The 22953-nt window shown below is 33.8% G+C and overlaps 1 protein-coding gene across 2 annotated transcripts in view; it reads right to left on the reverse strand.

The window, feature by feature from the left end:
* SLC16A7 (solute carrier family 16 member 7) overlaps positions 1-22953 on the reverse strand; it is a 159565-nt gene that overhangs the window by 11733 nt on the left and 124879 nt on the right. For both annotated transcript variants that reach the window (XM_060164716.1, XM_060164717.1), the window contains one exon: positions 299-442. In XM_060164716.1, the coding sequence (XP_060020699.1) occupies positions 299-442 (144 nt within the window). The remainder of the gene's footprint in view (positions 1-298; positions 443-22953) is intronic.

Genomic DNA, 22953 nt, shown 5'->3' on the forward strand with positions numbered 1-22953 from the left:
GCTGAATATTAAATGTTGAAACTGTAAAAACAAACCAAAGAGGTTTTCTTTTTGACATTTACATCATAACACATAACATGTCTGATAACTTGCTGTTTCCATTGCTTGAAATTTGATTGGCCAGCCTATAGCCAGTATTTTGATGTACCAGAGGACATTACTTTAAGATAGCGTCTGATATAAAAAAGAAATTCAAAGGAAACAATAAGAATGTTCTATTGCTCGTGCTTCTGACAGAGCTTTGTAAACAACAGGGACTGTTAAGAAGAAAATAAGATGAAAACAAAACTTGACTTACCACAAATGAATCCCATGGTGATGTAAAGCTCTATTACGCTGGTACTAAAAGAGGCTGTGACCATTCCCAAACAGCATAACAAACCTCCTACCATCACCACTGGCCGGCTACCGTATTTATTCACCAAAACACTACTTATGGGACCTGAGGTAGAGAGGACATTAAGAAATATTCAGTTGCTGGGTTATTATTTATTAATTTATTTATTATTCATAACATTTGTTAATTTTGAAATTTGAGAAAGCACATTTTAATGATTAAAGAAAAATATTAGGTCACATGGAATATCATGAAAACTTTTTAATACTTTCCAATCAATTTGACTGGTTATCTTTACCCATATATATACAAGCACATAAAATAATAAATTAGAATTGTTTAACACAGAGTTTGTTAGGACCATAATTATTCAACTTTTGATGGAAAAGTTTTTCAACAGGACATAGCTAAACTGCCTAAATATCCTAATAAATGCAGGTAAATTTACCTAACAAAAATCTAGGGATTATATAAATGACTTGTCTGTTAGAATTTTATTTTCTAGAATAATGTATGTTTGTACACACACATATGTCCTTAATTGCAGCTGAATTTTTTTTATTATACTCCACTGTGACTTTTCTTTAATACTATATTTTTTTTATTCTAAGTCACCAACTGTTTACATACCTCATTATATTAGAAATGAGGATGTCTTACACCGATGGTCTCTTAACAATTCCTGTCCATCGGGGGGCAGTCATAGGTAGTATGTTGCTACCATGGCTTAGGTATGCTTGAATTTGGTTGTTATTTCTGTGGCTTGGTTAGATAATGGAAATTCCTCATATTTCAGTCAGACCATTTAAGGACCATTTGAAAAAGGAAATGAATATGAATCCTGATTGTTGTTTGAAAAAGCTTCTGTTGATACATTCCGGTAAGGTCAAGAAAGTACCACCATCGAAATTTACAGAACGGGTGCAGCAGTTTAGATAGAACTGCCAGAGAAAATGGCGGCGCTCTCTATTAAGACAGGCTGCCTCACCAGCAAAGGGAAAAATCTTAATGTGGGAAACATGAACATCGAGCGCTCTGACTCAAAACGTACTGTAGAAGAGCTAGATACTAAACAGGATGAAGTTTTAGGAATGCCTTATGCAATGTATTTAACATACATTTTCTGATATATTTGTATGTGTGTGTGTGCACATATAAATATTCAGGAGTGATTAAAATGATTAAAATAATCTATGTCTAAAAAAGCTCTTTTAGTAATTATAAAATAAAAATCTAAATATTAAGAAAGAGTTGGTGTGTCTTATTTTAACGTGCAGCATTTTTTTCTTTAGTGGTACTTCATAAAATAGTGGTGCAACTTAACAATCGAGGCTATCTTAGATTATTTGAAAGTCCGTATACCACTTTATAAGACCTGTCCGAGTGTGAATTATTTGCTTTGACATTTCCTTCTTAACTTAAAATTATATTTCATCTGAAACTAGGGGCACTGCTTTGAGGAAAAAAATTACATTAGGTCAGAATTCTCAGTCCAGTTTTTAGCCTAGAAAAAATTAACTATTTTTTAGTTAATATTAAAACTTAAAAATTTGCATTTCATTTGAGAGCTTCTACATGGATGGTATTTAAAACACATTGAGATTCAGTTGTCAATACAACCTTATTCTTTCACACAACTATACTTAATATTTTTATTCTTTACCTATAAATATAAATACTCGTGGCCAGTCTTTAATATTACTCCACAATATCTTTTGAAAGGATATCGATAATAACACATAATTTTAGAAAAAGAACTCAAAAACAAAATACCACATTTTGCATTTAATATCAAACAAAATAAACCTAAAAAGGGCCATATATAAGACAGCTCTATAAGAACAGCAGGGTTAGAGGAAAAAAATCAATGAAAATTGTACAAGGTGATGTGAAAAGAATAGAATTCTGTCCCTAATATGGTAAAACTCATCTGAAGAAATTATATATATACATAATATATATTATTATATATAAAATATAGTTATTTATTATAACGTATACATTGGTTTAGGAAATAAACATTTTAATTAAAAGCATGAAGTTAAATTCAAATAGCCTTTCTGAGAGCGGGAGAGTCAGAATCAATTGATTAGCTTGATTAATTACTGAATTTAGGTGTCAATTCCTTGTCTTAAAACTACTTAACCAATTCAATTCAACTCAGATCAGTTCAATGCAGTATTTCTTGAGCTCCTGGTATAAAGCCAGTTGACAGACTCCAAGGATAAAATAATAAAAGCACAAATATAATCCTGAATGCATTATTTTCCAGAGGAAAAAATAATCAACAAAGTTATTTTAAGAACTGTGATGGATGCTTTGATAAATACTAGATTATCAGAATGAATTCAAACGCATTTATCAATACTTGGACTAATAACAATTTCTTCCCAGTATCACTGATATTACATATGATATTACATATTCCATTTTCTACGTGATGCCCGCATAACTAACAAACTGATTACTATATTCTATAAATGTGTTTGCCTAAATAGTGTAAATTTAAATTTGAAAATAGTCTATGAATCACAACCTCATTTGCAATGTATGGGAAATAATTATAGCTAGAGATTGGGACAACCACGTCAAAGCTGTGTCCCATTACTGTGACTGATTAAGAGTAGCCCCTAAAGACAACATTGAGAGGTGTTGGCACTTCTTTTGAGCAAGCTTTGATAAATTCTACAGTGGTATCAGTCAAGATGCAATGAGAGCTCTAATTTTAACAAGTAACTTTATTTTAAATTATATATCTTAGTTAAATGATATCCTGTAAGGGATATGTTTACATAATTATGTGTAATCTTTTTCTAGCACAAAAAAGATATACTTCATAAGTGATTTATTTAGAAATAATCAACACTCCATACCCCTTAATATTAAATGCTTATAAAGTGTCATAAATTATTTCTACTTTGTAATAGTTGTGGAGGCAAAATTAAAATTATGATACAGAATAAAATAAGCTTATTTTGTAAAAAATCTCTAAATGCTTAATATTAGCCCGAGGAGACATCTAACATTAGATGTAAAACACAACACCATCTGACATCTCTCTCCGACCTTAAAAGCAACTCGGTTTATTGTATTAACAAGAAAAATTAAGTTTCAAGGAAATAAATTCTCATCACTCATGATGTTTTTGTGGGTTTGTTTTTTTTTTTTTTTTTTTTTTTTTTTTTGTGGTACGCGGGCCTCTCACTGTTGTGGCCTCTCGCGTTGCGGAGCACAGGCTCCGGACGCACAGGCTAAGCGACCATGGCTCACGGGCCCAGCCGATCCGCGGCATGTGGGATCTTCCCGGACCTGGGCACGAACCCGTGTCCCCTGCACCGGCAGGCGGACTCTCAACCACTGCGCCACCAGGGAAGCCCCTCCAAGTATTCTTTGTGCACATTTTATATAAGTTCTAGCATGTTATAAAGTTCCATGGAGTAGTAACAATTAGTATTCTCTACTTATTCCAGAGTATAAATAGTCATCATCAGAGAAAGGATTTATTTATTTATTTATATTTAAGTGAGTCCTCCCTTGGCTAACACTCTTTGTTATTGATTGTGCTTCCATTTTCTCCTACTTCCTCTTTTGGGAGAACATTGATTCCTTCCAGGAATCTGCTTTTTACTGTGCAGCCACGTGCTCAGAGAATTAAACTCTGTATTGAGGTGGGAGTCACTCCTGATTGACTAAGACAGCCAATCATGGTAATCTCATTCCCTTCTCCACTGACTGTGTTAGGGCTGGGTTTAGGACACAGTTCTGGCCAGTGAGTGGAAATCTATTAGCAATTTCTGGGAACAGTTTTCCTTTGCTTAAAAGGAGTTACCAGGAAATCCCTAAATGTTGTCTCATTTGCATATGTTGCCTTGAACCACAACAGCCATCCTGTGAACAGAAAGAGAGCTGGCCTGAAGAAAAAGCTGAAACACAGAAGCTATCAGTTCCAAGAGTATCACAGTAGACTTGGAACCCGAATGATGCCATTCTATGGTTACCCTATATTTAAAATTCTTATTAAATGAGGTAATGTGTTTAGTTAGTGTGGAAGGCTATTGAGTATTCACCTTGAAAGCATCCCAGCAGATAAACCTGTAGTAAAATAGATGACTTTTCCTTAAATATTGTGGTATAATGATTTGGAAATACCAAGAATAATTAGAATAAAAAGGTTTGGTTCAATCACATGTCCAACTGAGAAGCTGTTGTTCAATTTTACTTTGAAGAATTGGGTATTTTGTTCGATAGCTTGTTTTACAGGTTTCCTGAAATAAGTGGCATGCAAATTTATTGCATTACACACATTCATAAATTAAATGAGAGTTTTAAGTTGACAAGGGTTTATTGGTGTTCTGAACTTCATGGCGATTTAAATAAAATATGACATTGTCTTTGTGTTTAGCTTACATTTAACCTCTTTACACAAACTATCTTCACACACACACACACACACACAGACACACACTCTCACACACACTTAATTCACAATACAATTTTTTAAAAGGTTAAGAATGGTCTTTGAAGTCTCATTATTTACAATTAATTGTGGGGCATATACTTTCTAATCTATGTAACTTTGCTGTTAATCCAGAAGACAATATTATCCAAAAAAGCTACATTAAGACATTTTATATCTTTTGGCATCATCTAGAACCTCTATGGGTGGATCCAGCTATATTAGTGTTCACAAAGCAAGCGTAAATGAATGAATGAAAAAGCCCCATTTTTAACAAATAAACTGTGTATGTTCTGAATGAGGAAACAAGCAGCTCCAGAAAATACCATATGCTACTTGTAGCAACAGCACCTGCAGTGAAGACACGCAGAAAGAGAATTAACTGGATATATGAGATGCAAACACTGGTTTTCAGAAGCAAACATCACAATACTCCAGGAAAAGAGAAAGGTATTTGTAGTATATTTTGATTTTAAAAAGATTTTTAAAAATCTTATACAGAATGTAGGAAATAATATAAAAAACAAAGGAGTAACTGTAAACATCTAGAAATATGAGTTTAGATTGAGAAGTATATTAATCATTTGATACAGAAAAGGGAGAAGTTAGACAAATACAAAATAAGTTTAATATCACTAAAATAGAAGCCAAGTGTGGATTTTTGGAGTAGAAATGGAAACTCAAGAGAAGAGGGATAATACAGATGAGGAAGTTAAAACTAGAGTCGTGAATAGTAACCCAAAGAAGGGACAAGACGGGCAAATGTGTAACACCTGAGATACTTGATAGGCATGAGAATCAAATCTCAGAAAATGAAGATTTTTTTATGGAAAAATATGAAAAAGGAGTATCTCTAAACATGGATAGATGCTGATAAGGTAATTAAATCAATGTGCTAAAGTATAAAGAACAGAGAATACGTTAGAGAAAAGCAGAATAATGGAAATATAAATCCACTTCTCCAAAACAAACAAAAGTATGTTTTTCAAAAGTTAATGAATTTGACAAAAATTCTGAGGGTTTCTAAGAACAGATTAGAATAGATTATTAAAGGAATTTTTATGAAAATCTAGAATAAGAAACTGTGATCACCCAGCATGTTTATCAACTAAAGCTAAAATCATTTCTTTCTGTACATTCATGTCAAAGAAATACAGACAATAGCACATCAATCTTTTCAAGACATTTTAGCATATCCCTAATGAAATTCTAACACACAACATGGAAAATACAGGTTGAATTTAGGACTAATAGATATATTAGGAGAACGGTAATAATTAATATTAACCTAGATTATAGGAAGTGTTCTGTGGTCCACCAATTAATATTGGCAAGTCCCACCCAGGTCAACATCCTTGTGCTGACTTGAAGTAACAGAGATCTTGTGACTAACCAAAAGCAAAAACAAAACAGAAAAACAAAAACTCCACCTACATTATCAGAGGTGATTTTAAAAAACTGTATGTATTTAAGGTGTACAACATGTTTTGATATGTGTATACATTGTGAAATGGCTACCATAGTCAAGCTAATTAAATACCCATCACCTCACATAGTTACTGTTTGAGTGTGTGTGCGTGTGTGGTGAGAACACCTGAGATCTACTCTCTTAGCAAATTTGAAGTGTACAATACCTTATTATTAACTAAGTCACCATGTGATGTATTAGATCTCCAGAATTATTCAACTTGTAATGGAAAGTTGGTACCCTTGACCAACATCTCATTTCCTCCATTCTCCTAAGCCCCTGGCAACCCCCGTTCCACTCTGCTTCTATGAGTCCAACTTTTTCAGATTCCACATATAAGTGAGATCGTGCAGTATTTGTCTTTCTATGCCTGGCTTCACTAAGCACAATGTCCTGCAGGTTCATCATGCTGTTGCATATGACAGGATTTCCCTCTTTTGTAGGCTGGATAATATTCCATTTTATATATATGCCACATTTTCTATATCTGTTCATCCATTAATGGACACTTAGGTTGGCTACTGTGAATAATACAATGAACATGAGAGTGCAGATATCTCTTTGAGATAGTGACTTTATTTCCTTCAGATATGTACCCAAAAGTGGGATTACTGGATCATATGGTAGCTCCATTTTAAATTTTTTGAGGAACTTCCATATTGTTTTCCATAATGCCTATAACAATTTACATTCCCACCAGCAGTATACAAGGGTTCCCTTTTCTCCACATTCTCACAAGCATTTATTATTTCTTGTCTTTTTGATAACAAACATTCTAAGGGTTGTGAGAGAATATCATTGTGATTTTGATATACTTTTTTTTCCATCAGAGCTTCTTAACTGAGATAAAATCTATTCTCTGTAGGGGACAGTTGGCAATGTTAGAGAACACATCTGTTTTCATTAGAATTTGGAGCACTTTTAATGTTTGATGGATGGGATCAGAGATGTTAATCTTCCTGCAATGTGCAAGATCCATAACACAAAGAATTGTCCAAACCCAAATTCCATTAAGCTCCCACTGAAATACTCTGGGCTAGATAAATAGAAGTGGATTATTTGAAGAGGAGAGTTATTTCACACATGAACACTTGATATAATGTTATATAAGGAACGGTTGAAAAAATGTATATATTTATCTTGGATAAAGATGATTTAGGAAAAACAATAGCTTTCTTTCATTATCTGAAAAAGTTTCAATTGAGAGTTAGTAGACAGGACAAAAGTTAGAGAAGGTTGATTTTTGTATAGGAAAGATATTTTAAATTATTTGAAAGGGAGTTACTTGGCCTTAAACTGTTCAAGCAGAAGTATGTGACCACATGTTAAGAATATTGTAGAGGGACTTAAGAACTGAAGGTTGGTTAGACATTTATGTTTTTTCAATCAAGATTTTCAAATAGAATTTTAAAATATGTTAGTAATAAAAGCTATAATTTAAAATATGTTAAACTATAAATTTCTTATATGACTAATTTGGATCTAGTTTTGAAATAGTTTTTAAGTTTAATTGCTATGGTGCCTACCAGAGCGGCTTACACTTCTTAAAAAAATAATGCACATTACTTATCAAAAATTGTTTCCTACAATAAATAGGCAATCTTTAGTTTCATTATTAGGTAAAGTGCTAAATCAGCTTTTCTACCTTCTGTTAATCTTGCTATTTTAGTATTAACGGTTATCATTCATGACATATTGATCATGATTTCATTTGTAGCATTAAAAAATAACATGATTATGAAAGAATGCTAGAAAAGCACAGAACTTTGAAAAGATGCACGTGAATTCCTAGATTCTGGAACATTCACAGTTCATTCCTGTTTAAGTTAATAGGAATTGACTCCATTAATTAATTGCTCATCAAAAATTAGATGTTTATCACTCTGTTGGGAAGGTAGTGAGGGGGATGCTCTCTGAGAAGCTACGTAGTAGATGACTAGTTTCTCGTTTCAAATGGAGAAATGAATAAATGGCAATGTGGGTTATAAGGTAGCAAAAAATTGGTTGTGGTTTTACAACCTCGGGCATATCTCTGAATATCCCCAGTTATCATGCAATCAGCCATCTGCACTCAAGCAATCATGGGGATATTATCTTCAAACAGAGGTGGGTTCTCATATCTACAAGAATCCCAGAAAAAGCAAGTCTTTTTATTTCTGTCAGGGTTCCATTCACTTGATTGAATGATTGTTGAAAATCACTAGGCTAAGTGATTTTTAAGCTTTCTTTATAAAGTTTGACAATCCTATGCCCTTGTAACTTGTTCTGGAATTCCTTTATTCAATCAACAAATACAGATAGCGCTGGTTACATGCTAGACATTTTAAGAGTTTCCTTAGTTGCTGGGGGTAAAATGACCCTACCTCACACTAAAAGAGTGGTGGTGGTCATATTCTAAAGGAACTGAGTTTAGTAAATGAGAGTGGTTCAGACACATAAGGAAATAATTAGAGAAAACTGCAATCTGCTCATAAGTACGTATATATAAAGTAAGGTATTTTTGAATGTTTACACCTGATTCTTAAAACACTTTCAGATACATATTTACTAAAGTAATATTGTGTCTTTTGTCATATTCTTACTTCACAAATAAATAATAATCTTATTTGCATATTACACCGAATAATTTCAAAATACGTATCAGAAACAGCCTATAGATTTGTTCTTGTTATTAAGCTCTTTGCAAAAACACATGAATATGTTAGAGCTCATGTTATCATTTTAATTTTGACTTAACTTTTACAAGATGCATACTATATTGATTTTCAGTGCTTTTACAATAATCCTCAAAAGCATATTAAAGTATGTTTTTGAATTTAAAAATCAATTCAGACATTTTCGGACAAATTAAATCTTAGTTCACTGATCAGTTTGAGAGTAGGGACTGGCTTTACTAATTAAGTTAGAGGGCATCATTTTCCCACACACTGAATGACCTAAGTCTGCATCTCCAAAATTTTCACAAATATAGACTTAAAACATGTGACAGACAAAACTTTTAATTACAAATACTGTATTGAAAAAGGTGTATATTTTAATTTCTCTACCCTTCATAAGCTTATTGGATTAAAAATTTGTCTCTAAATGATAAAAGAGCAGTGTAGATATTTATTATTTGGTAAATGTTTTTGGTAAACTTCTCAGAAGTTGAGAAACTTATTGACTGAAAAATAATCCTTCTGTAAATGAGATGCTTTCCAATTCTCTGTTTTTCATAAAATTAAAGGAAGACTTAATTGAATTGCTAGCTAATAGATCATTACAAACAATTTTCAAAGAACTGACTGATATTGCTAAAATAAAATAATTTCCATTATTGTTTACTTTATTATGTGAACAATTTACTCAGTGCTTACTTTTTTTAGAAATGAAACAAAAAGGGAATATAATTGAGACGAAACCTTGTATCTGCTTAGCTAGCAACAAAGATTATTTATCTGGAGATACATAGGAGGCCCATTTATTTCATTAAAAGATACCTTTCCACTAAATGTTTACTTTTTGTTTAATAATTATCTTATTTTGATCACATTTGCTGTAATAATATTATAATGAAGCCCAGTAAGAATAATCCTGTTAACAAGTAGTGCCTTATGATCCCAGAAAATTTTTTTAAAAATTTATATTTATATGCAGTGTTTTTGCAAAGAAAGCAAAAAGGGATTAGAAATAGTTAAAAACACAAAAATAATTTTCAGAAGTATAATAGAAATGTAAGTTCAAATAAAGACAGAATGCAAAATTTACCATTTCATGGTCCTATGCTCATTCATTCATTTATATGAATGACAGTGGTCATCAAATCATTTGGTATTTAGATCCCATTGTTGCTTCAGAAAGAAGTCACCATTTCTATTCTTTCCTTGCACAATAATTTGTAGTAGAGAGAAAATTCTAAGAAAACCTCTAGACATGTTTGAGCTCTGGGAATTGTTGCTTGATAGTGAATGTGTCTAACGGACATTTTGCAAGGTCACTGGCTAATTTTAAGCATACATAGAAATAATACACAAGCTCAGATGCAGATTTTCAAAATTTTATAAAACCTAACATCCAATTCACAGTCAATGTCATACTATATACATACTATTATAATAAAGAAAATATAATTATGAATTTATCTTGAGACATTCCATTTAGATATTCAAGGTAGAATGAAACAACTTAATAAGAAAGCTTTCCATGATGAATTCTAAGAGAGGGTATAAAGACAAAGGCTCCTTATTTATCCATGCCATTCTGGCTTAAGATACACAACTTATGGAATTTCCCCAAAATTAAGGCAGAGCAACTTTGACTCCAAAGTTAGACACAGTTCATAAAAAGCAGCAGATTGGTAAACTTTCTTCATGTGTTAGCTTGAGTCAGTTTATATTAGAAAACAGTTCAGCCAGAGCTAAAGTGTACCACCCATCCTATATGGGGGTGATATGGTGAGGGCCCAAAAAATGAAAGAAAGAAGCCCCTTAGCAGAATATAGTGAGCAAAACTGGTAAGATCAAACACAACAAGCCTAAGCCCCATCCTACTTATTCTTTCCGTAGAATGACCACCTTCAGAATTTCTCTTTGAGTAAATATTGGAATTATGCCCCAACACCATGCAAATGCTCTGAATTTGGTTTAGAGGTCTGACACCAAGGGAACAAATAGAGAAATATGTGAAAATGTATAGCCCTGCCCAGAGTTTCCTTGGGCATTTTGGCATTGTTATTTCCAAGGAATTATGACTCAGCATCCAGCATTTTCTTCTGTTTCTTGCTAAGAATGTGAATTGTTCACTTGAATAGTTATTGCTTAACTAGAAATGCCAAATACAGGTGTTCATTGATACACACAGGTACTCATGGTATGTGTTCTAGAGAGCAATCTATGCTTCAAATAAAACTGTATATTAAGATTTGTCACGCTGATTAGTTAAAAAGAAACATAAAATAATTTATGTTAGCCAAACAAAGGTAAAGGAAGTAGAAGGGTTGAATAAATAGACTCAGATGCAACAAACTTTACATCTTTATAACAGGCTACTAGTGGGAGAATCACAAATGCATTGAGATTTTATATGTTCCATTACAAACAATAAAGAATGCCTCTGTATATCCCCCAAGTTGAACTTAAATACTAAATGTATGAACCAAATATTTGAAGAGTTACAGACCTATTGTTAGACATTGAGAGGACACAAATGTTTCTAACACAGGAAAAGAAAAAACAACACAAAGCAAAAAACCCTAAATCTTATCTACTGATTATTTAACAATGAATAGTTCCATGTTCCCGGGACTCACTCTGACTAAGCTGCACTGAATGAAGGCCGTAGAGATCAAGAAAAGTTTAAAATATTCTACCTGCAAATACAAGCATCTTTGGTAGTAATCCCTGCAATTAAAGATCATATTGTCAAGAGACATCTGAATTTCTTACAAATGGAGTTAAATATTGGAAATATTGGAAACTAGCTGGTTACAAATACATTTGGTTTAATATTTAACAAGCGAATCCATGTACAACCTTATCAAATATTTAACTAATGGTAATGAAGCCATTAACCAATTTACTTCTTGATTCACATCTTTTTACTACTTCCAAATGTAGGTTTACTGTAAAGCTAAAGCAACTTAAGCTCCAGAGCCCTGTACTTGCATGGGTTCCTTGCAAGGCCTAAAGGCTTAGAGATATATCCACAAGGTCATATACTTAGTAAAATATGAAAAGATGCTTTTATATTTTTTTTCAAAGAGATTCCTCCAAAAGATACAATATTTCAGGAACAACGAAATCTAGATTTACTCCTAGAAATGCCAGTATTTTTTGTCTGCAATATAAATAAAAATCTCAAGATTAGACAGTTTTAGTTTCACAAAACCTAAGTCTGGACTGTTTTGTTCTTGGAATAGCAGAGTTATATTGTCTGTGTACTTCTTAGCTGCTGTAATCTATGATTTTTTTAAACTAATGTGGTCCATGGAGGTGAAAAAATCCCAGGGTGCTAACAAAAACACTTAGTTTCTCTATGGCCACTGAAAACAACAGGCCATCTATTTCTGATCCACAGATAAATCTCATTAGAAACACATAATAGCTAGGTTTAATGTTATTCTAATAACGACTACAATTGAAGAAACAAAAAGTTTATAAGGACTGACCTAAAATAATTCTGCTGAAAAGACACAGCTTTCAATGTTTGCATAATTCACCCCTAAACAGACCATTGTTCTATCACTCAGAGGCAGAACATCAAAGCATACTGAACTAATATGTTTTCCTCTGAATTTAGTCCAAAGTTATCCAATAAAATATTTCTTGGTGAGTCTTAAATCCATAGGTCTCTAGAGAGATGTTGATTTCTATTTATTTTAAAAAAACTATATCCCTTTTTTGGAGTCTAGATTTTTTCCTTCGTCTAATAACTTGTGCAGGAACAATGGAACATAAGTGAAATTTATAATTTAATAATTCCCTAATTATGGCCAAAAGGTATTTTAAAAAAAGCCCATAAATAGGAAGTGACTTTTACTCGGTGAATAAGAAAATAGGGTACTATTTTAATGTTTCTAAGAATGTAATCGCCTATGAAAAGTGGAGCTCTACAGATAGACAGGTAGGTAGATAGATAGACAGATTTTAATTTAGGTACTGTACTAGATACTTCTTTACACTTTATCATAAATAGTATGATAGGATGTTTGCTTAGTTTTACCATTCTGAATAAGGATAAAAGTTCCAAGTTACATGCTTGTCATTATATTCATAGCCAGTAATTATCACACAATGGATTAAAATATATCTACTTTTAGAAAATAGAGAAGTCATTCCTTAAATAGAAAAAAATCCATCCAAAAGAGTCATGAAAAATCTGGTCGTTAACCCAAGAATATTTTTATATTAAATTACATAATAAAGTTGACAGCCTTAAAAATAACAACAAGACCCCCAAATGAAAAAAATACTACTAAAATAATGTTATTTTAAGGCAGTCTAACAAATGAAGATGCATTTATTTTTCAGACATAGATGCCCCCAAATCAGTTAACTGTAAGGTACACACTTATGGATATGCTGTATCTGATGGAAAGTGACGTATGTATATTAATGTAGCACACAGCACAATCACTCTGATATAATGCTTTAAAAAAAATCAGGAAATCTTTATCATCAAATCTCAGATCAACTTTGTAAGTTAGTGACTTAGGGTAATTACAGCGCCTCTGAAACTCAGTGTTCATTCTATGGTCTATTGTCTATAGACTACTTCACAGGATCTTTGGAGAATCAAATGAGGTAATGAACAGGAAAGAGTTCTGCAATTGTTAAAGAAATAAGTTCTATTTCCCCTTCCTACACAAAGATCACCTCTGCTTACACCCTTTTCAGTTATACAGCTCCATCTACACTTTTCCTACGCCAAACCTAGAGAGAAGGAATTACTAACCTGATTGGTTAGAGTCTGAGAATGGATTGAACCTATTTGACGATATCATCTGCTTTAAAAAATGTGAACTAGGCACCTTGCATCCTCTTAATCATGAGGTTTTACTTCTATGTTCCTCTTTTCTTACTGGATTTGCGTCATTCAGCCAGACAGAAGCGGGTAAGATCACAAGATCTAGATACGTGGTGGGGATCAGGGAATAGGAAGATACAGTCTAGTGTTTCAACTCATTAGAACACTGAGTTAGAAAACAATTAGAAAAAAATTATAAATATACTGTATTATTTTTCCATAGAGATATATATACTTTGAATCCTTGTATTAAATGATAATTTCATTGTTATATGTCTCTAGCTGACAGAACTGGCTTGAACAAAACAGGTTTGAATTGTGCAGGTCCACTTATACGTGGATTTTTTTCAATAAATATATTGAAAAAATTTTTGGAGATTTGGGACGATTTGAAAAAACTTGCAGATGAACCATACAGCTTAGAAATATCAAAAAATTAAGAAAAAGGTATGTCATGAATGCCTAAACTATATGTAGATATTGGTTTATTCTTATATAGGCATAAGGTGAGTAATATTTAATAAAAAAATAATGTTATTTTCCTACTGTTTTATGACTTGGCTTTCAAAGAATTACATTATTGTACAGTATGCGTGTATATCAGCCTATCATCACAGGTAAGTGGTTTTTTAAAAAAATGTAACAATGTTTCCAATACTGTATTATGAATATGACTGCAACAACATAGCCATAAAAATTTTATAATATGCATTCAGTTGTGTGTAGGTTAGGCTATGGTGAAACAATCATATCAATTACACTAGGCTACCATCAAGCAATCATACTGCTGCTTCTTCATGATCAATGCATGAATATACTTGTAAATAAATATGAATTTCTTTTTCACAATATCTTTTCATTTTTGAAATCTGTTAGTAATACATATAACATCTACAGTGTTTTGTATAGTGTAAGACAAATGTTGATAGAGGTACTGACAGATGATTCATCTCGTAAACAAATGACGTAAACTTACAGTATCGATAGATAGTACTATAAAGGTATTTTCTCTTTCTTATGACTTTCTTAATGCTTTCTTTTCTCTAGCTTACTTTATTATAAAAATACAGTATATAATACATATAGCATACAAAATATGGGTTATCAACTGTTTATGTCATCAGTAAGTCGACAGCAGGCTAGTAGTAGTTAAGTTTTAGGGAAGTCTGAATTTTAGACCATGCAAGGGGTCGGTGCCCCTAAACCTGTGTTCAAAGGTCAACTGTAATTAATAATTGATTTATTCAAATATGTAGCACAACAATGACTTTATTATAAGATAGTTTAATAGTTGTAGTAATTTCTGCTTAAATGGTAACTTAATTGTTAGAGCCTTTCTTTCATATTACTATGTAACTATATGTATGTATGTATATTTCTTAGTAGTGAACTGTCATTCATTTTAAACACAAAGAACACTAAATATTGCTTGCCTGACTTTGGGAAAAAGAGCATTGCAAGGACATCTTCATCCATGAAATCCCTAATTATTCTGGTGTCTACTTTGTCAATATTCTTCGAAGGAAAACTAAAATAATTTCCTGCTAGATTCAAATGCAGGGGTGTAGAGCCTCTGAGGAATACCGATATGGCTAGAACTAAACTGGGATACTCTTAAGGATCCTCTTTTTTTTTTTTTTTTTTTTTGTGGTACACAGGCCTCTCACTGTTGTGGCCTCTCCCGCTGTGGAGCACAGGCTCCGGATGCGCAGGCTCAGCGGCCATGGCTCGTGGGCCCAGCCGCTCCGTGGCATGTGGGATCTTCCCGGACCGGGGCACGAACCCGTGTCCCCTGCATCGGCAGGCGGACTCTCAACCACTGCGCCACCAGGGAAGCCCTTATGGGTCCTCTTAATGAAGATAACAATAGTAATAATACACTAACTTACAGTCTGCTTTTGCTCGGCTTAACATTAAATGTGAAAACCCTCTTTTTATTTTACTCTCTAAGCTTTCTTTAGACTTTACTATAGAGGTTCCAAATCCAAAATTCCAAACTAGAACTCTTTAATGATTACGGAACAGGACAGCAAGCCCTTTCTAGCATTTCTGCTGTGTATATCACTGACACCTCAAAACTAGTTGAGTCACAAATATAGCTTCATTCAAGCCTCTAAAATAAAATTTTCTTGGCTCCTGTATTTCTGATTATATTTAGTGACATCACTGTCCATTCAATCAAGCCAAAAAGCTAGACATCGTCCTAAATTACTCCTTGTGTTTCGTATCTGACATCAAATTAATTACAAAGTACTGTCAATTCTAGTTCCTAAATATACTTTAAAACCATTTTCTTCTTCCATCCTTGTTCTGTTTTCTTACTTGAAGTCTGCACTGCCTATTACAAGACACAACTAGATGACCAGAGTGATCTTTCAAAAAGCTTATTATTGATCACGGTTTTTCTTCTTAAAACTGTTGTCTATCAGCTTCAGAATAAAGACTAAATACCTAAAAATGAGATATGGCCCATTCATCATGTTACCTGTCTTCAATTTCACAGTTTTCCACTTTGCTTTTTACATTCTTTCATGATCTATTATCTTCCTCTTATCCTTTGCTCTCTACTCAAGTTTCTACTCATGTTTTGCTCTTCCTTTAAGACTCAAACTCCACCATGTCTATGAGGGTCTGTCCTTGGAGCCTTGCTCTCCTGTTTCCAACCACTGACACCATCTATTGTCAATTGTGGGAATAAATCTCACCACCTCTTGCCTTGAGTTCTTATTAAAACCATGCCTTAAAGTATACTTTTCTACCCAAATCTTGTTATCTCAAGTAGATGGTCATCTCCTTGAAGGACAAATGAATGCATTCTGCTTCTCTCTTTTTCTGTGGTACCAGTCATAGAATAGTATACTTGATATGTGTTACTTGAGTTTATACTTGATAAGTGTTACTTGAGAGTTTAATTTTAGTCTAATATTGGTGTGTATTTAAATATATGGTAACCTCCATTACATAAAATTTATATTTTACTTACTCTGAAATAGTCCATGATAAATATATATTAAGAAGCAGCAGTTAAAAGAGCCAGTGGAAATTGCAGGTTAAATTTATGTTTGAATATAATGCAAAACCAGAGGGCCACACAGTATTTCATTTAAAAATACCCTCATGGTTACCTACGATAAGGCACGGTGATGTGCATGATATTTGAGAATGGTTACATGGAATTGGTAGACTTCTGACTTTATCCCACTTTATTGCAGACTTGTTCCTTTTTTTTTTTTTTTTCATTTTAAAATGGCGTATTTTCCTGTGTGGCATCAAGAAATAAAACCCACCATAAAGAGAACTCTTATTCCCCATGAGCTGATGTAAAGCAGCTTACTTCTAACGGCCGCAATGCATCATAAATTCAAAATGAATTAGTGGCCATTAAGCCACAGGCTCCCCATCATTTGTATTACAAATGATGCTTAGACATCAGGCATTACTGGAAACTCCTTTCATCTGAAGAATGAAATTGATATTCTTCAGTCAAAGCACATTAAAATGGTCCAATGAAATACACCGACTTCATGAAGGATATATAGCATGTTATGCTTGTGATGAGAATATTATTTAGGTTTCCTAGTAGCAAAAGCATTTCTTCCATTATAAAAACTATGTTTCTGAGGTAGAAATTAAATATGTCTCAAATCAAAATGACTTTTCAGGAACCTAGCAGTGGTATACTACTTACATGTTAGCTGTTTGCCACCTAAATCGCAAAGCACACAGAGACCATTCAAAATATATTCATGAGCTATAAAAGACAATTTTGCTTTCACTTTTATATCATGTTTTAAACACTTTTCAAGATGATTTACTTATACAGGAAATGTATTGGGTTTTATTATTGGTGTCATAGAAAAGGAAACTTCCAGCTGAATTTTAAGAAACTAGAGAGTAATGCACGAATGTATGAATTTATAGCAATATATGAGGATTTTTAAAAATATGGTTATAAATCTCATGAAACAACTCTTCTTAATCTTGTCATAATTTTTCTTTCAAATATAACTTTTGAACAGTATCTAATTACATAAATAAAATAATTACAATAATCTAAACCATCAAAGTCTCCAAGTCCACATCACCAATTATAATCTTAAGGAAATTTTAGGAAGATCTGTGATTCTAACTAACCTGAATCTCTCAGATTACTGTGTGAATTCCCTCTATAGCCAGAAAGTCAGGTTTGAATTGAGACAACTGGCAGCATTTGCACATTTAGGGTTTAAAATTACCATTTAAATATGTTTGTTCACCTCCTAGATCCCTTCTTTTGTCTCCCTAGTGTGGCCAACCTCAGGGACATCTTTCACATACTAGTGAGAATAAACTGCATACTTCTTCAACAAAGACATTTAAAAAGTGATCTCTGGGATTTCCCTAGTGGCACAGTGGTTAAGAATCCCCCTGACAATGCAGGGGACATGAGTCCGATCCCTGGTCTGGGAAGATTCCACATGCCATGTGCCACAACTACTGAAGTTTGAGCTCCTAGAGCCCGGCTCTGCAACGAAGAGTATCCCTCGCTCGCCACAACTAGAGACAGCCCACGCACAGCAATGAAGACCCAACACAGCCAAAAATAAATAAATAAAATAAATAAATTTTTTAAAAAAGTGATCTCTTGGGCTTCCCTGGTGGCGCAGTGGTTGAGAGTCCGCCTGCCGATGCAGGGGACACGGGTTCGTGCCCCGGTCCGGGAAGATCCCACATGCCACAGAGCGGCTGGACCCGTGAGCCATGGCCGCTGAGCCTGCGCGTCCGGAGCCTGTGCTCTGCAGCGGGAGAGGCCACAACAGTGAGAGGCCCACATACCGCAAAAAAAAAAAAAAAAGTGATCTCTTATGTCAACTCTTACAGAAATAAGCTCTTCATCCAACACCCTCTCTTTTGCAAGATAGATGCTGGCAAGAGTGGGTAAGAAGGCCTAGAGCTAACCAGTCTAGGAGGGTAACTGGCTCTCACTTAAGCACTCAGTCACTTTAATGGAGTGAACGGTGATCAGTCATAAAGGGAGGGGTCAGTATGGAATGTCAGTTCAACTTTTATGAAGTCCCTTAAAAAGCAGCAGAAAAATAAGAACCTTGGGTATTTGAGAAAATTAAGAAATAAAGGAAGGAGGAGGTTGAAACTCCCTGAGAAGGGCAGAAGTATGAAGACAAGCCAGTTAAAAGTCACACATTATACTTTAGTCATAGACGGTCCTCCTCCACCCTTTCATGTACCTGCTTTGGCTTATTTCCTTTAGAACCCATAAAGATACAAGAACCATTACATTTCTGACATACGGACTCAAAAACGTAACATTTTAAAGTATACTACATGCTAATGAGGCTTTTCTCCAATATATGTATATTTGCATGGCAGCACCATTTCAGTGTATGAAGACCTTCATTCTTTTGTTTATTCCATTTGACTTCTCACAACAATCTGTAATGAATAAATATCACGGAAAATTGGATGAAGGCAGTCAAAAAATACAAACTTCTAGTTATAAGATAAATAAATACTAGGAATGTAATGTACAACATCATCAATATAATTAACATTGCTGTATGTTATAGATGAAAGTTGTTGAGAATAAATCCTAAGAGTTCTCATCACAAGGAAAAAAAATTTGTTTTTCTTTTTCTTTTATTTTGTATCTATATGAGATGATGGATGTTCACCAAACTTACTGTGGTATCATTTCATGAGGTGTGTCAGTCAAATCATTATGCTGTACACCTTAAACTTATACAGTGCTGTATGTCAATTATATCTCAATAAAACTGGAAAAAAAATAAAAATAAGTAAGTATCACTTGAAAAATCATTATTTTACAGTGGAAAAAACCAGATTCTCACATTGGCTCAAGGACTTGTCTGGAATCACAGCTCCCAAAGGTGGAGTTGAGGTTTGACCCTATGACTTTTACCTTAAGGTGAAATGTACAGTACTAGGAAATAGTATTTATTTATATTTTAGAAGAGCAGCACCCAGTCATTTTCAGAGCACTGTCTGGGTTGGGTGTGCATCACACGATCTCTGTGTAAAGAGCCAGGAACTGCATGCTAACCACAGTAGAGATGAATAGGTCAGGCTCAGAGTTTAGGTGCCTTGCGTGAGGGTCACATGGCTAACCAATAGTAAAGACTAGAATGTAGTCTTTTTATTTTAAGTCTAAAGTGCTTAGATAGCCAATGAACTCAAGGATTGGAAAAAGTAGAGATAAAAGTTAATGAGACATAGCTGGGACTCTTATCCTGCTGCCAAAGACTTCAAAGCACCGAGCTTGGGGCTACGAGGCTTGCTTTCCTACAACTAGTCCTGTGATCTTACGCCAGTCATTTAGCCTTTTAAACTTCAGTTCTGTAACCTAGAAAATGATGATCATATCCTTACCCAAACTCAAAAGTTGTTCAAAATTCAAATGAGGTAATGCATATTAAAGAATGTTAGAAATTTTAAAATGCTACACAAATATAAAATATCACTGCTTTTTGTCACTCAATTTAAGGTTTTCTGAAAAAGTCTTAATGGTAGCTTCTTCTTTGACTCAGTTTTGAACATATGTAAGAATAAAATATCTAAACATGTTTGAGCTTGAATATTTTGCATTTAACTTGTAGTATGCATTATTAACTATTTATTCTATAAAAGGAATTAGATCGGCCCCTCCATCACACCAAACAAAACAAAACAAGAAAAGACACTTGGCTTAAAGATATTTAGAACCTGTCCAGCAGAAATTTAATCAACTTATTTGTTTTAGATTACACTTTCATGATTATTTATTTTGTAGAGTGATAGATTTTCCTCCCCTTTTGTTTATGATCTATAAAGAAAGCTCTCTATGGGTCTTGGGCTCTATATAGGAAGGCTGGATGGATAAACATTGCTGTAGATAGCATAGGTGGTGAAGAGACTTCAGAGTTTGAAAGTTCCTTAGCTCTTTTAAGAGTCATATTTCAGTGGAATAGAAAAGTACTAAACCATTCCATTCTGAGAAGCATGTAGTTCAAGAGAGAGTTGCTGAGCATAAATATGCCACCTGGAATCTGAATACATCTCTTAATAAATTAGGAAAAGAAAAAGTAAAATATATGGACTTGTTCCAGATACTCAGGCAAAATGTTGTCTGAAATATGGCCATCAACCTAGTGCTCCTTAGCTAAGTCATTCTCTGTGTTTTTTGGTGACTTCCTTGGTTTACTTAATAATACTGCTTTTTGCTTCACTAATATTTTACTCAGTTGCAACTACATAACAGTGAGTCTCATATATACTCACTTAATTCTCACACTTAAAATGTATTTATATACTAGCATAGGAAATAGAGAAAAATTTTAGAAACTCCAGCAGTTTATCATTTTAGGAGCTGTGTTTCCTGGTTATTTTTAATTTTAGGGATCCCAGGGTTTTAGAGCAGATTTAAGAATATTTATGTGGATGGGACTAAAAGATTGAGTTCTTTTTGGTAGATGGTGCTCACAGAGATGTACCTAAGTAAGTGTTGCAGGATTTTTTCCTTTTGTATTAGGATCCCAAAGAACACTAACTACAGTAAGGAAATATGGTAGCAATAAGTGATGTGGACACCTGCAGGGTAAGCCTTCGATCATTCCTGGTAGATGTGGAGCTAACGGTTGAGAAGCTCTCTCCTGAAAATTAATCTAGATTCCCACAAGTAGTTGGGTCACAACTGACCTCTGTGTAGACACTGCAGTTTTTTTACAAATGTGAAAGCTTGAAGGCCACCAACTACAACAAAAGTAGATTCTCAATAATTCTCAATAATTTTAAAGAATGAATCTCTTTCCAGATCTACTTTTAACTTCTCACAGAAGCAGACAACTGGATAGCGCTACCTAGGTATCAAAGTCAGCTACAGTGTCAGCAAGCCTTATCGTGCTATTTGAAAGCTGTGTTTAGCTTCTCCTGAACTATCATTCTGTTTTCAGATGCCTACTTTGATCCGGCTGAGTTTAAGTGACGAATAACAACTTGGTCTAAGTGAAAAATTAATGAAACAAATCTTCTTACAAGGTGAGGATTCATCCCTTTGTTACATGACCACTTTAAAAACCATAAAGGCATCTGATTAATAAAACCTTCTAACTATAAAACTCTTCAACTTCACTAGGATGAAAAAAAAAAGCTGGGCTTCTTGTAGAGAAAGGTGAGTCATAAAAGCATTAGTTTTCACAGATAATTAAAGAACTAAGGCTATAAAATTATAACCAAATGAAAGGAATGAAAATGTTGAATTAATAATGATATGGGAATTAGAAAAGTGACATTTAATAAAAAGAAACAAAAGAGACACAGAGAGAGTGAACACACCATTTTTCCAGACAATAATTTTTCTTTTTTTGTCACAGAAGACTTACACAAAGAAGTCAGAAAGAGACGATGGGAAAAGGGAAGGAAATACTCACTTGACCTGCCTGGTAATCAACTATTATTATTGGTTATAATACCAATAGATACCCTCACCTCCTATGGGTTTTCTAAAATTGTGTAGCTTTTAATATTAAGCTCAAAGTTAAGAAAAAATGACTTTAAGGGGAAAATTGGATAATGATGAACTTAATTATCCAAACCACGCACGGGCATGATTAATGAGAATGCGTTAAGTATCCACTGATGATACGTATGGGGGCATGACTTTCACCCAACTTAATGGCGCCACTAACAATCTGAAGTGGAAAAGTACTTCACAATTTTTAATTTACAAAAATGAATTAGAAGGTAAAAGTTTAGACAAACTGGAAAAACAATCTCAGACAAATATCTAGGTAGGGCATGTACCTATTTGATATTTCCTTATTTCAGAAGTTGGTAACTTTTCAGAATTTCTAGGTTTCTACTTTCTTGTGTAATAGAAAAAGAAAAGTACACCACAATATCTAGAAGTGTGGGTCCCTTCAGGGGAAAATATGGCTGAATATCACCCCATAGGTCTCACAGCATGGCTGTCATCATCTAGAGCATGGTTTGAGGATAGGTTCTGAGTCTTATAAACTCAAATTTTATTTTTGTCAGTAATCTAAGAGCATATTCATCACCTCTGGGCAAACTCATTTTGACTATTTGCCATGCTAGTTCAAGACATCATCATTTATTGGCAGACTGTTAAATGCTGCCAGCCATTAACACAGCCATCAGGGATATACCCTGTGTTTAGCAAAGAGGAGAATATGCGGC

This window comes from Lagenorhynchus albirostris, chromosome 11 (assembly GCF_949774975.1).
Source record: "Lagenorhynchus albirostris chromosome 11, mLagAlb1.1, whole genome shotgun sequence".
Taxonomy (NCBI): Eukaryota; Metazoa; Chordata; class Mammalia; order Artiodactyla; family Delphinidae; genus Lagenorhynchus; species Lagenorhynchus albirostris.